Source organism: Pteronotus mesoamericanus, unplaced genomic scaffold, assembly GCF_021234165.1.
Source record: "Pteronotus mesoamericanus isolate MK-2021 breed Mesoamerican mustached bat unplaced genomic scaffold, CSHL_Meso_final scaffold_85, whole genome shotgun sequence".
Taxonomy (NCBI): domain Eukaryota; kingdom Metazoa; phylum Chordata; class Mammalia; order Chiroptera; family Mormoopidae; genus Pteronotus; species Pteronotus mesoamericanus.
Window position 1 is genome coordinate 25,025,675 of NW_026555329.1, and position 14,949 is coordinate 25,040,623.

Sequence of the window (14,949 nt, forward strand, 5' to 3'; positions counted from 1 at the left end):
TCTGATATATATGGTTATATGTATTTTTTTCCTTCAGGAACAGAACAGAACGTTTTGAGGCTCAGATTTCACCACAGGAAGTAAGGTAGTTTGGGCAGAATGGACATTAATAAATACCCCTTCTTTGTTTGAATACTAAAGGCAAGGTGTTACAAATGTCAGAAACCAGAAAGCAAGGCAGGGGCCAGCTACAGAACAATGATTTAAAGGACAGATGGGAGAGAGTCATTGAAATAGGACCCTAGGAACCTGACTTTTCAGGTCACACCTAAATATGTATGCTCAGCTTTTAGAAGCTAGTCCCAAACGTTTGTCCTCGTTTTCTTTTTTGTTTCTTCACTCTTCCCTGACTGACAGTCTCCATTTTCAGCCAGTCATCTCCTCTGTCTCCTGGCTAATTCCAGCCTCTGCTTTTCAACTCAACGTGACTTCCCAGCAATTCCGCACCTATTCTGTGCTAAGAATACAGCAGTGAGGGAAGAGAAAATCTCTGCCTCAAGGAGCTTACATTCTAGTGGGAGTAAAAAGATAATAAACAAAATAAATAATTAAAATACAAGGTATTAGTTGATCACATAAAAATGCGAGTAGTCAAATTTTGCCCTGCAAAAATGGCAACTTCACATGAGTCAACCTATCTATTAAATGGTGATGAATAATATTTTTTAAATGAAACGGGGCAGGAGAACAGGTAGCACGGTGGATAGGGGTGCCAGGGCAGAGACGGTGATGACTCAAAATACAGCATTCAGTCTCTGAGTGGTAGAATTATGTCAGGTTGTCTTTCTACTTTTCCATTATTTTTTAAGGAGCATACATGCCTTTATAATGAGTTTTTTAAAACTTTAATATCAAAGTTGATAAAAAATGTAATGAGTCATTTAAACATGTAAATTTGAGGGTATTTACATCAAGTAGGAATATAGGAATATAAGATACAGATCATATTAGTACAATACTACTTATACCCTATGAAATTAAGTTAAAAGATACAAGGTGGGCAGTGTGGTGTAAGACATTTAATTACCTATGTTCTAGGCCATTAATTAAAAAGAAAAGAAATAAGCTCTATTTTAACGAGCAAAGTAGAAATATAATTTATGTTACCTTTTAAAAATATACATTATCAAAGAAGAAACAACTCCTATTACTGGATCACCCAAAGAGCCAATTTCCATCTAAAACCATGGTTTTTAGTATTTAAATTGTTTGTGAACTCCAAAAATGTGAGGAGAGGGGAGAACTACTTACAAAATGTACCTTTTGAGACAGCTTAGTTAAAAAGTAAACTAACATATGGCTTAAACATTAACACAACAAAAATGGTATTGCCACCAATTTGTAAATAAATACCATAAAAATCAGGATACTAATAAAATTATTAAAGTAACCCATTGATCTTGGACTGAAATGATTGACCAAGCTCAGCAGTCTAACAGTTCTTATGTGTCCACCCCCAGAAGAAATTCCTAAACCAGCAGATTCCAACAGAACTTTCTGCAAAGATGTCAATGTTCTGCCTTGTCCAGTAAGATAGCCATTAGCCACACATGGCTACCGAGCACTGGAAATGTGAGAAACCACTGAAAAACAGAATCTCAGATTTTATTTAAATGAATTAATTTGTATTTAACAGCCACAAGAGGCTAGTGGCCCCTTGCCCAGAAGTCACAACTCTGAGTCCTGCCTCAAATATACATTTTTTAGTCTTCCATTTACCTGGCTCCCCAGTGTAGACAACTTAGGCTTTAGTTCTCATTCTAGGTCTACATTCTGTCTGTCTGGCCTCAAATTTTCTTCCTGAGCCTTGACATAGCTGTTTTTAGCAAAGCTATTGGGCATTGCTGCTCAGCTCAGAAACACTGGCTGGCAGAGCACTGGTCTCTTTCCACTTGCCCATGGTAAAAAGTGGGATACAAATCCTTTTTTTAAAAAATGAAAGGCAACTAAGAGTCCTGTGAGGCTTATTAGAGACACCAGATTTATCCAGTGATTTATCAAAACCCACTTCCAAACCTAAAATTCTGTTATTCCAAACCTAAAATTCTAGACAATTTCCAAAATTATATGGTACTTAAAAGAATAATCCCATTACCCTTTACCCAGAAATCAACTCCCAAATCAAAGCATCCAACGGCATTATTAGCAATAACACATCTGGCAGCCAGTCCTCTGAACCATTGAGTGAAAGCATAACTTTCTCTTTTCTGCTGTTTTTAAGAAAGATGTTGTGATACCAAAAGTATTATTTTCTCAATTCATTGTCATTCATAGAAACTTAGGTCACATATTCTTATGCAAAATATTGAAGTAAGTCTTGCCCTTCATATTACATTCTTAAATCTGTTATAGCTTTTCAATTTCAAATGGATATCCATTACCTGTTGTTTGCCACACTTTCTGACTTACAATAAATATAATATGTATTACATTAATAGATAAAAGTTTTCAATGTACTATTTAACTGACATAGGAAGATGAAGTAAAATATGTAAGAAAATAAAACTTTGTAGAAGGATAAGAAAGTGGATTCAATGTGTATCAAACAAAAGTGAGTGCAGCTCAACAAAGACTTACTGGTTTAGCATGACATCAAGAATAAATGATGTTCCAAAGGCATCAACCTGGAAGCTTGCCTGGTCAACATGAGTCAACTGCAATATCAAAAAGATAAAAGGTATTTATTATTCAGCCATAGCAATCAGACGATAAGCATTTCTTATGATGGATTAAAAAAAGTATACAAAGCACTCACCAGTCTGAAGTACTACCTAACCAAGGAGGGCAAGTGCCCTACTTTTCTTATTTATCTCAAGTAGCTTAACATTTCATTTCCAAGAAGACTGAACTTCATTTATTTTATTCTATATTAAATGGCTGCTTCCTTTAAAATTAAAAAAGAAACGGAGCAAAATATACTCAATTCAAGAGTAAAATGATGCAGTATGATTTTAAAAAACTTTTCATCCTGTCACACTATATAACTTCAAAAATATTTCAGTTCTAATTTACCAAACATAATTTCATGGAGGCTTCTATATCTTCCCAAGAGGAAAATTGAACCTCTGCCCGTCTACTGCAAATATCGCCTATCAAAATTTTCTTGGGGAAAAAAAAATCAGTATTCTCCATGCCATTCTTGCAACTCCCAGAGAGTGAGAAAAAACAAACACTATTTTAAAGATAAAAACCATTTGAGCAATTGAATTTATGTAGCATGTGAAACGGATGATGTTGCTGTTCCGAGAACCAGAGCATCTTAGGAAGGAACATCCCAGGATCCTGTGGGGCATAAAGGGCACCCGAACATCCCTGGAATTTTCACACACAGTGGGCTTATGGTATAAGGTGAAAGGAGAGCACTTAATAATACTAAAGCTTTTTGGAAAGAAAGGATAACTCTTCTGTTTTAAAGTATTTAAAAGCAATGGGGGGAGAGACAATGCAGTAGCTCAAGTGCAAACATATTCCAATCCTCATGAAACCTCAGGGATGAAGAACTCCCTAGTACCTCTCAGCCTCATTAACTTCATTAATCAAACTCTTCATTCTTCCCAATAACACCCAGCTATCACCAAACTTTAACATCTTTTTTATTTTATGATTGTTCTTGAAGCCACATCTAACTTTTCATTTCCATATCTGCCACAGATCATATCCTCCCTGATCATTCCAAAACTGACTCCTTACCAAAATCCCAAATCCCAAATGTTAGCCTCAGATTTTCTACTGAGTCAAATACAAACCTCCTCTCCCTGGATATAAGATCTTGCACAATCACCTCCCCATCCCAGACATAATGGCACCCGAGTCCCCAAGGACCCACTCACACCCTATTCACTCTCAGTTCTCTTTTCTGCTCTTTAATTCAACAAGCTATGTAAGCTCCAACTTTTTCTGTGGCTTTCACTCATCACTTCTGCTGAGTGCTTTTCTGAATTAGGCCCTTAGGTAGTGATCTTCGCCAACACCATTTCCCAGAAATGGCCCTATCTATCCTTCAAGACTTAGGTCAAGTTCCTCCTTGTACTAGTCTACCAAGGGCTACCATAACCACAGACAAGGTGACTTACACAACAGAAATTTACTTTCTCAGAGTTCTGGAAGCTGGAAGTTCAAGATCAAAGTGTTGGCAGATTTGGTTTGTCCTAGGGCCTCTCTCCTTGGTTTGCAGACAGCTACCTTCCCGCTGTGTCCTCACATGACCTTTTTTCTCTGTGTGCGAACCCCTGATGTATCTATCTCTACCTACCTCTCTATCTCTACCTCTATCTCTTCCTCTTCCTCTATCTTTCTCTCTCTCTCTCTTTTCTTACAAGGACAGCAGTCATATTGGATTAGGGCCCACACTTTTGACCTCATTTACCCTTAATTACCTCTTTAAAGGTCCTATATCCAAATACAGTCACATTAGGGGCTTCGACATATAAATTTTGGCAGGGACAGAGTTCAGCCCAAATACTCCTCTTCCACAAAGTTGCCCCAACCTCATCCAGCCCCCTTCTCCACTTCTCCTCAATCCCAAGCAGTTTAAAATCAGGACCTCAGTACTGACTAGCATCAGGTACTCAATAAGTATTTCCAAACTGACTAATTCATTTGAATGTTTGTTTTATCAACCACCTGGATACATAAATGAACAACAACTGAACAGCTATAAATAACCTGCTTATAAAAGGCAGTCCTTCCATCAAGTTTGTTCTGAATGCCACGTGAATGCCTTTCCTTTTGTCTGAGAACTCTTTGAGTTTCCTAAAAAGTTAACTATCTCGTTTTGGGAACAGACTGAAGAAAGCTCTGCTTCTCAGAATTGATGTCTCAATCAAAACGAATGTCTCTCTCCTCCATCCCTTCTCTGCACTTGGTGAACAGGGCAGAGGTCGCATCTTATTCCTCACAGTGTCATGCTTACAGCTTGGATCAAGATAACATTACCATTTTTTTTTGCAAGATATTTACTGTTTGCATTAATTCTGTCTAATTCTCATATTTTCTTTTTTTCTGTAGCTTCATTTTATATCTGGTATTTTCTTATATTGATCTCACCCATATCCCAAAGAGAAATCCATTACTAAAACTCTAAAAAAAAAGTCTATTGACAGCACATGTAAATAGATTTACTATTTTTTGCTACGCAGCATGTGCGATGTAGTAAAAAATGTCTGCATTATTGATAGTAAGAGGAATGGGAGTGTATTAATATAGTTTTAATGTAAGCAAGGCTTCCTTAGACTATATACAGATTGATGCATTTGACAAACATCTTCCGAGAGCCTACCAAGTTCTGGGGACTAGGATTGGGCAGATAACGGGGCGAAGAAGACTGACCATGTTTCTGCTCTAGTGAGCTTCATCGTCTAGTGCACAGAGACAAAGGCTGACAATGAAATGACATAAAATAAACAAGTAAATAAAAAATAAATTAAAAAAATAAATATAGCATTCTCAGATTTCATAAAAAAAGGTGAACAGGTGACCAGAGTAGATGGGATTCTAGGTGCCCTGGAAGCTTCCCTGAGGAGGTGACATGTCAGTGACGACCTGAATGACCAGAAGAGATCTGTGGCAGAAGAATAATGGCCCAGAAATGCCCACACTCTAATCCCCAGAACCCTAGGAACAATTGCCTTACATGGCAAGAGGAATTCAGCAGATGCGATTAATTAAGGACAAGGAGATGAAGAGATTATCCTGGATTACCAGGTGGGCCCCATCTAACCACAAAGGCCCTTATACAGCCAGTCTTAGGAGGGTCAGAGTCAGAGGAGGAGATGTGATGACGGAAACAGAGATCAGAATGAGGGGAAGAAAGGGCTGCGTGCCAAGGAATGCGGTAAGCCTCTGGAAACTGGAAAAAGCAGAAAACAGTTCTCCCCTAGAACCTCCAGAAGGAGCACAGCCCTGCCAAGACTTTCATTTTAGCCTTTAAGGCCCATTTTGGGCTTTTGATCTCCAGAACTTAAAGAAAATTATTTTTTGTTGTTTCATGACATTGTTTGCGGTAATGTCTCACAGCAGCAATGCAAAACTAATGTTGCCATCTCTTGAACATTTAAAAAAGCAGCTTCAATAAAGACTTGATTCGACCAGTGTTTGCCTTCCTCCAGAGCTTGGTTATAATCAAGGCATTTGCAGATACCATAAAGGCACAAGGATCAGACATAGGACATCCCAGCCAAACCGAACTTGTGGTGGTGACCACCACTAACATAAATGTTAGCGTGGTTTCCTCATACTCCATGTGTTCTACCATTCAGGAACCTATGGTACCTTCCCCATATGTCTAATTTAACAAGTATGCTAGACAAAAGAAAGGTGTTTACTCCTTTTAGGTTATCTGACAGAAATAATAAATAAGGTAGAATTACACTAAACTCATGCAGTATTAACAGCCCAGCTTATAATTCAATACTATTGAAGTTTTGATACTTCAATACTACTGAGCTTATATTTCAGTACGACTGAGAGCCAGGATGACTCTCAGGAGATTCACCTTAGACCTTGACTTTTTAGTTTAAAGGAAAAGAAAATGAATGTCTGAGAAGACAGAACCAGTATAATATCAAGATTTTCTTTGGGGTGGGGAGAAGGGGAGGGTGCCTAACATATATTGCCAAAGAAAAAAAATTCTAATATTTATTAGCTTGAACTTGAAGATTAAAAGCTAAATGGCTCTAAAGATATTTGAAAGATATGATTTTGCAGAAATGTATTACACAGATATGATTTGTGATTTTAAAAACTATTAATCAAACTTTAGTTTCACATTATAATACTGAGGAACCCCTAGAGCTCATATACTACAACGTCCTTATTTTACAACTAAGGAACCGCAGGCCAGGCCAGTATGGGCAAATGCCCCTCCCAGGTCCCACTTCTTGGACGCAGAGCGGGGCTGCGCCTCCTGGCCGGCCTTTTCCATTGTGCTCCCACCTTGCTTTCACTCTGCAGCTCAGAGGTGCTTGCAGATTTTACTGGGTTCTGTTTTAGAGGCATGAAAAGAAATTAAACAATGAAAAACAATCTTTACAACTCTGATTTCATCCAAAAAATCAATAATGTTATCACATCTGACATGCTCTACGGCCAATTTCATTACAGCCTTAGAGATGAAGAATTATGGTTTAAAATATATGCAGAAATCTGTCTTTAAAGGAAAAAAATTGCGTAACTATAGTAAAGCGTGTGTATACTTGTGTTATATATGTGTTTCAAGGATTGAGACAAATGGTGAGGTTGATATTTATAAAAGCCATGAAACAAAAGATTAAGGGAGAAAAATGCAAAAATATAAAATAACCAGATGGCAAGCAAACTAATAAATTAATGTAATTACATATGGATAATTTTAATTTCAAATTTCAAAAATGAATCATAGCATTTTAGGACCAGAAGAACCTGATATGATCTCCAGATTGAGGACTGTTTATTATTCATGGGAAATAGCTGAAATTTAAATGTGAAGTTAATATTAATATAACCCCCCTGCTCCTCATGTATTTTGTTTCTTGGCAGACTTTTTCCCCTCATCCCCCCTAGAGCCAATGAACTGGTCCCAAAGAGCAAACACAAATTAACTTTTCAAGACTGCCTTATTCATAACCATTTTTAAAAGCAAAGTTGATACTAAAACTTTCATGGTAGAATCAGAACTTTGACACAAGGAGAAAGATAAGGTAATTTGGTTTTTAATTAAGCCCAACTTGACTAATGAATCAATGAATACCAATGGGTGGGAGTATTATCAGTCAAATGGCATTGGGTGCAACATGCTAACTGTGAAAGTAATGAATAGCATTAAAAAAAAAGTTTTTAATGCAAGTAACAGAATCTTTAGCTATTCTGCATCCTAAATATTTTTGTGCCATGTGATTACTTAAACTAAGTTTAAAAAAAAAAAATACAAGTGTAATTCCTGGTGTCTAATACCTTGAGTTCAATAAAATAAATATATATATTTATTTTCTATATATTTTTATATGGTATGTTTATTTACATAAATAAATATATAAATATATATATCAATAATCACTCGTATATATTAGCCCTCTTTTACTACATCAGGAAAAACCAATTGAAAAATCACCATAACCTCACTATAATTACTCCACTGCCTTCTGTGAACTTCTGGCAAAAGAGCTGACAGAGGCTGATACCACATATCTATTAGCATTAAGATTCCTCACTGTAGAATTTGTGTGGCCACATCAGCAAGATAGTTTCCCCCTGGCTAGGTAATTAAGATACAGACCTAACTTTATGAAGCAGAATTATATTATAATGGCATTTGTTATCAGAGGGTTCTATCCAATTGTTGTACCTAATATACAATTAGCATGATATATGTAAGAAAATTTGTGTTTCCTATCCTTAGGTCTATATCTAACACTTTATGTTAAATACCTCTCCCCTTTCCATCTGGTCAACTCAATCATGCCCATAGTTTTCATAAATTGTATCGTATATTGCATTAATTTACACATTACCTTTAACCAAACTATTCATAAAATCCAACCTTCTGCATTTAGTATCAATAAGAACTAAACTGTCTGGCAGCAGGACATTTTTAAACAATATGAAGTAAAACAAAACAAAAAAGCACAGTTTTTAAAATCAGACAGAGCTGGGTTTGAATTCTGGGTCTTCCATTGATTAATGGAATAAATTAGGGCCAAAATGTCTCTAAACTGAAAGTCTTCAACTCTAAAAGAGTAAAAAAATAATAATACACAGTTTGCAGATTTATTGTGGTAGCTAAAGTATACATTACGGTCCATTCAACCTTTGTGGAGTGCACACCATACCTCAGAGGAAATACACCAGGCCCTGGGGATATAAAGAGTTAAACATGGTCCCTACATCTCAGAATCCCACAGTCGTAAAGGGCTAAACAAAAAGCTACTAAACAACTCGCAGGATATTTAAAAGCCCAATAACAGATATATGTACAAGATACAACAGCAGCCCTCTAACTGTAGGATGACAGAGTTGAGAAGGTGCTGCTCAGATGACAATGCAGAACAAAACACTCCAGGCAAAAAGACCAACGAAGGCACAAAAGTGGGAAATGTTCAGCACATTCAGGAAGCTGCAGAAAATGCTGTATTTCTGAGGGAGAAACCGTGAGGCATCTACTATTGGAAAACAGGCTGGAACTACAGATGCCAAAGAACTTCTAAACCACTGGTTCCTAATCCCCGCTGCACAAAGACCCGCTCAGGAAACTTGTTAAGAAAACCCCATGCTGCTCCATTTTACCCAAAAAGACGACACACCCACATGGCTTGCTGTCCGATCCCCAACATGCATGTGCACTTGGCTTACACAGCCTAGGCGTTCCCTTCCTCCACAAACCTGAGAAGGAAGAAAGGGACAGAGGGAGGGAAGGAGGGAAGGAAGGAGGGAGGAAAAGAAAACCCCATGCTTGGGCCTCAAACTCAAAGATTTTGATTGACTTAGTCTGGGGTGAATAATGAGCATCGGTATGTTGGGGGCAGTCTAGGGCTGAGAACCACTATTACCAACCAATGTAAGAAATGTACTCTTTATAATGAACATAGCAGGAAATGGATGTAAAGGCCTTTGCTACAACAGATATTCAGGAACCAAAAGCTCCTTTCCCTTACCTTCACAATTTATGACAAAATAAGTTTAACTCTGAAAACTGATACCTACTTACTAAATTCCTCCATACTTCTTGCAAGTAAAGTGTATGTTCTTTGACAATTTACTGCCTGAGTTTTGTTGTTGAATTCAGTAAAATGAATAAAAGTTTTTTAAGTTTGTTTTTAATTTCTTAAAGGAGGGGAAGGGTAAAAGAAAGCCAAAAAAGGAGGAAAAAGGAATTCCATCTGGTGGCTTCCCCCAGATAAATTAAAGGAGGGCCTACAGGTTTCCAGAACCATCTCTACAAGCACTTTACTGTGCTGCTTAACATACAGTAGACTTTTAGTACACTCTTTTTCTAAATAAGAAAAGGAGCCAATAGCTTGAAATTTCCATGATATTTTTTAAACAACTACCTATGTGAGTCTCACATATAACCAGTTCCCATGGAATTCTCTTCTAGTTGAACTTATTCTCTAATTCAAATTCCAGTTCTTGACGTTGACTGAGATTTAAAAAAAAAAATTGCAATTGATATAAACACAATGTGAACATGTTCAACTGATGTGAACGTGCCCTTGCTTTGGGATGTATTACCCTAGCACAGAGATTATGTCATGTAGCTCTCAGCACCCAGGAACCCCTAGGTAAAGTCACATGTACCCCAAAACTGGCCTTCCTTAGAAAAGATGAGCCCTTGACAGACACTCCTTGAATTCTCCCTGCTGAGTTCCCAGGGGTGACAGCACCGAAAGCCCTGGATTCTATGATTCCCTGGCCGCCAAGGGCCCCTCTTTGCAGTGGCCCTTGCTCCAAAAAGCCGGAGGCAGAAAGACTGCGCCGACACTGGCTCCAGCTCCAATTTCCTCATCTCCATTCAGGAAGTCAGGCAGCCTCATTACCTATTTATGCTGCAGCTATCTTCTGATAAATCAGTCCCTCCGTCATCTTGGCCATTAACCTCCTATTACTAGGCCTTCAATTTAGGGCCTGAACAAGAAAACGCTTACTCACATAATCCTGAAAGTCAAAGCCTTTAAGAACTTTAGTAGCCTGAGAACAATACAATATGTAGTCATACTGAGCTGTAATTAAATCTGAATGCAAAGAACCCCAATATTTGGATGCAACAAAATCAGCAGACACAATCCGTCAGATGAATCAGTGCTAGGAAACTGATACTCTTCTTTAATGCGAGAAAGGCTTAGGAGAAAGACGAGACCTTTTCCTGGCCCCACAATTGATTTGATATATGATTTAGAGTGAAATTACTAAAATATACTACGTGCCTCATCTTGTTATTCGCCAAATGTAAAATGAAAATCCTACTGATTACAGAATGCTACAAGAAAAACTTTAAAATAGTCAAAAGAATATATAAAGTCTTGTTGCAAAGAATAATGTAACTCCCGAAAGCTAAATATAGCATAGGTCAAAAGAGTAGAGGAGGGAAAAGGAGTAAGCAGTTTAGCTATTATATTCTCAAATGAATAACTAGTCATCTCAGCTCTAAATCAGATAATTTTAAATGCAGGCCCAGAAATAAAGGTTGCCTCTGCCAGCTGGGTCAAAATCTCTCCTGGAGGCAACATCAAAAATAGACAATGTCCAAAGAATAAAAATAAGAACGGTGAGTTCTTCACATCAAGATGCACTTCACCCAGTTCTGTTATGTCAATGGATTTTTGTTTGCTTGCTTCATTTCATCTTCCTTATAGAGATGCAAGAGACATCCGACAGTGAAGGCTCACTGCCACTAAAGGGCCAGCTCCAAGTGTTTGAAGAAAAAAATAAATCAGAAATAACACTGAATAAAAAACACAGTTGGCACATAAGAATTCCACCGAACTGTCTTTGGGAAATGAATTTACATAGAGTAAAAAGGCTTTTTCTCTCCTAGGACTAAAGACTAAAACGACAAAATTCTAGATGTTCTGCTCACACATATACAATACATATACATACACACATACATATTACACACTAAACTTTAAAAGAACCAGATTTGTACTTTAGTATCTCAACTGTCCAAAAGTTTTCCAAGAACATAATCAAGGAAAAAAATGTAAGTAAAATATTGCAATAGCAAAACTCCTCCTAAAAGAAGGGGGAAAACCAGTAAGTGTCGAACATCAAGGATATTCAAAAGCTGGTTTTTTTCATTGCTAACTTGACAGTCACTTTCCAAAAGCATTATTTATTGGGATACAAAATGAGAGATTTCCAGAGCCGCAAACCCCTGAAAAATACTTCTTTGTAGTTGTTATTATTTCACAAGTAGCTAAAATAAAAACTGATAGGAAGAATAAACCAGTTATCTTAATTACCACAATTATGAAGGGAGAACAGAATAGAAATGTGTGTGTGTTAGAGAGAGAGAAAACAGATTACCACCCATCTCTGAGGAAACCATGTCTCATAACCATGGAATTTTTCAATATATCTATGGATTAGAACATAGCAAGAATCTGCTACAGAGATTCAATATGACATGAGTCTGCCCTGGTCGGGTCGCTCAGTTGCTTGGAGCATCATCCAGTGTACCAGGGAGTTTCGAGTCTAATTCCCTGTTAGGGCACATACCTAGGTTGTGGGTTTGATGCCCAGCCAGGGTGCATATGGGAGACAATTCGTCGATGTTTCTCTCTCTCTCCCTTCCTTTCTCTCTAAAATCAATAAACATATCCTCAGGTAAGAATTTAAAATATGCAAAGGACATGAATCTGCCCCCAAAATTCTTAAACTGATGGATTCCCACATGCTACCAGATGTTGTCTCCAGGCTTCTTTGAAGGCTAACTCTTTCCTCTTAAATTACAGGAAAGCTGAAAGCATCCATTCATGACACGTGTTTGTGAAAAAACACAAATACCCAATAAGAAAAATTTGTTATATGTGCTACATGACATATATCTGGTGTATAGTCTTTCTGGGATACTGTCTTGAAAAACATCTGAATCTAAAGAAATTAAATGAGTACAATTTTCAAATTTACCAGGAAAAATCTAAAAAGTAGCAAAGTAATCAAATTACTCTGTTGTAAAAAAGTATAAGTGAGTGAGCTCAAGCTAGTCTTATCCTGTTTCTAACCAGATACTGAGTTGTTTCTCAAAAACAACAGAACAAAACCATAGTCAGGCAGTCTTAGCATGGACAAAGGAGAAAATTTTGACTTCAAGTAACACCCAGATCCAAAGTATCACATTCCCACTCCCTCACAGATTCAAAGAGGTGAAACTGGACCGGACTCGATCGTTGCTAGAAACCTTTCAGAAATGAAGGGTCTGTTGTCCAAGAAGATCTGGTGCTGAAGCCCCGTCCTATAATTCACCATAAACGGTCAAACTCCAAAGCCCTCCAATTGAAACCTGCCCTGCCAGCACTTCCACATACCAGCCCATCCTTCCCTCACCCCTGAAATTCCACCCTAAGCCCTCCATCAAGGAGACAGATCTGAGCCTTGCCTCCTTTCTGGTCGACCCCGCAATAAATTCTTTTCTCAACCGCCGATGTAATAGTATTGGCTCCTATGTGCATTGGGCAGTAAGCAAGAGTAATGAAAGAAACTCTAGGAGTTACTTTTACTTATACCTCTATTATTTATTGGCGCTAGTCACTATTAGCTCCTGCAATAAATAGACGAGTCTGTCACTTAATCCTTACCACTAAACACTTTCCCTATTAAAGGGAAATGCCTTTTAAAAATACATTGACCACAAATAATCTCTGAAAGCAGGAACTTCTAAGAGATACTATTCTTAGAAGACAGAAAACTCAACAAATCAAGTCACATTATCCATTGTACATCCAATAATGCTTGCACGTAAAGGGGAATGCACACAAGTGTGTGTACAGTATGGCAGGGAAAGCATATAGCCAACTGTAACCTGGAAAGTAATTGCTCTAGAAACAAGCTAATGCTGTAGTGCTGGTGATTCCAAATCTGAAAAGCCTGACTAGAAGGAATAACTGCAGCCCAAAAAGGGAGACAGGACACAGAGCATCTCTAAAGTGTCTTCTAGACCTGGGCCAAGCTAACAGGGTCCAGTGATGGAAAGTCAGAGTCAAATGTAGACTGTCCCTTAGCTGTGAAATGTATCTTCATCCAAGAAAAACCCATCACATTGAGATTTCTAGTTATTTTTATGACTGTGTCTGAATATAAAAAGAAAATAAAACCCTTAACCTTACTACTCTTTTCTTCACTGACGAACTCCGTTCTTGATAGAAACAACTTCATGTAAAAGGCTGATGGAAGGAAGAAGCAAACAGAATCACAAGGAGCTATGGCCTCCTTTGGGCAGGGTGGTGGGGCTTGGGAGCCATTAGCTAAATTAGAGCCATTCATTCCTCCCTCTGCTTCAACTCAGCTTTAACAAAGGAGCATGCACGCGGGAGCACTAAACTGTTTTCAGTGTTCCTTGTATGACCCAGGTCTGTATGCTGTCGATGTGTTTGGATATAAAGCTGAGTAAACCAAGCCCTCTAGGTGTTGCCTGCACTGGGGGCAGATTAGAGCATTTGAATGAGGCCTCCCTGCATCACACATGCAGGGTTAAAGAAAGGATTCCTAAAACACACCCTGATCCTCTTTCATAAAGGAAAAAGGCTGGACACAGTCATTCTTTCTGTCCATTTTATGATAGTTTTTTACTTCTTGTTGCTCTGAAGCAAATGAATACTTTGAAGTAACATAGAGTTCACTTTTCAATTAAATGACACCCTGGGAGAATTTATTCACTTCTGAGAAGTGTGTAGGTAGTTGCTCTGAACTACCCCCATGGAGTTTCTGGGAAGCTGCCTCCTGGCAAGGACTCAGGACTAAAACATGACCTGGATCAGCATCTTCAGCAAACTGCCACCAAGCCGTCCTCTATGTCCTTCTCTGGCCTTCCCTGCATGCTCTACCATCTCCACTACACCACCACGTCCTGCACCCTACCGTGTACACAGGACTCCGTGAGACCCACAGCCGACTCTGAGAAAGACACAGTATTGCCCACACACATTTATAATCTAGAACGACATTTTACCACAGTACGAGACAGTGATATGATCCAGTACTAAACTCTTTTGTCCTAAAGAGTTTTCCCTCTGTTTTAAAACTGTTAGCAGTTATTTATTAAAAGCTGCAGAGGGTAGTGGCTAACACTCCAGATTCTAGAGCCAAATTTCCTGTTTCATATTCTTCCACTGAATGATCTTGGACAAGTTTAGCCATTTCGTAAATGGAACAATAGTACCAACTTCTGAGGATTTCTGGGAAGACTGGATACATGGAAAGTATGCTACTTATTATTGTACCACATGAGCAGCAAAAGTCTGAGCATGTGGGAATAGAATT

General features: G+C 38.1%; 1 protein-coding gene across 10 annotated transcripts in view; it reads right to left on the bottom strand.

The window, feature by feature from the left end:
• The window catches only part of ADAM22 (ADAM metallopeptidase domain 22), a 209,409-nt gene that overhangs the window by 174,392 nt on the left and 20,068 nt on the right, over nucleotides 1-14,949 (bottom strand). For all 10 annotated transcript variants that reach the window (XM_054564359.1, XM_054564358.1, XM_054564356.1 and 7 more), the window contains exon 3: nucleotides 2,578-2,654. In XM_054564359.1, the coding sequence (XP_054420334.1) occupies nucleotides 2,578-2,654 (77 nt within the window). The remainder of the gene's footprint in view (nucleotides 1-2,577; nucleotides 2,655-14,949) is intronic.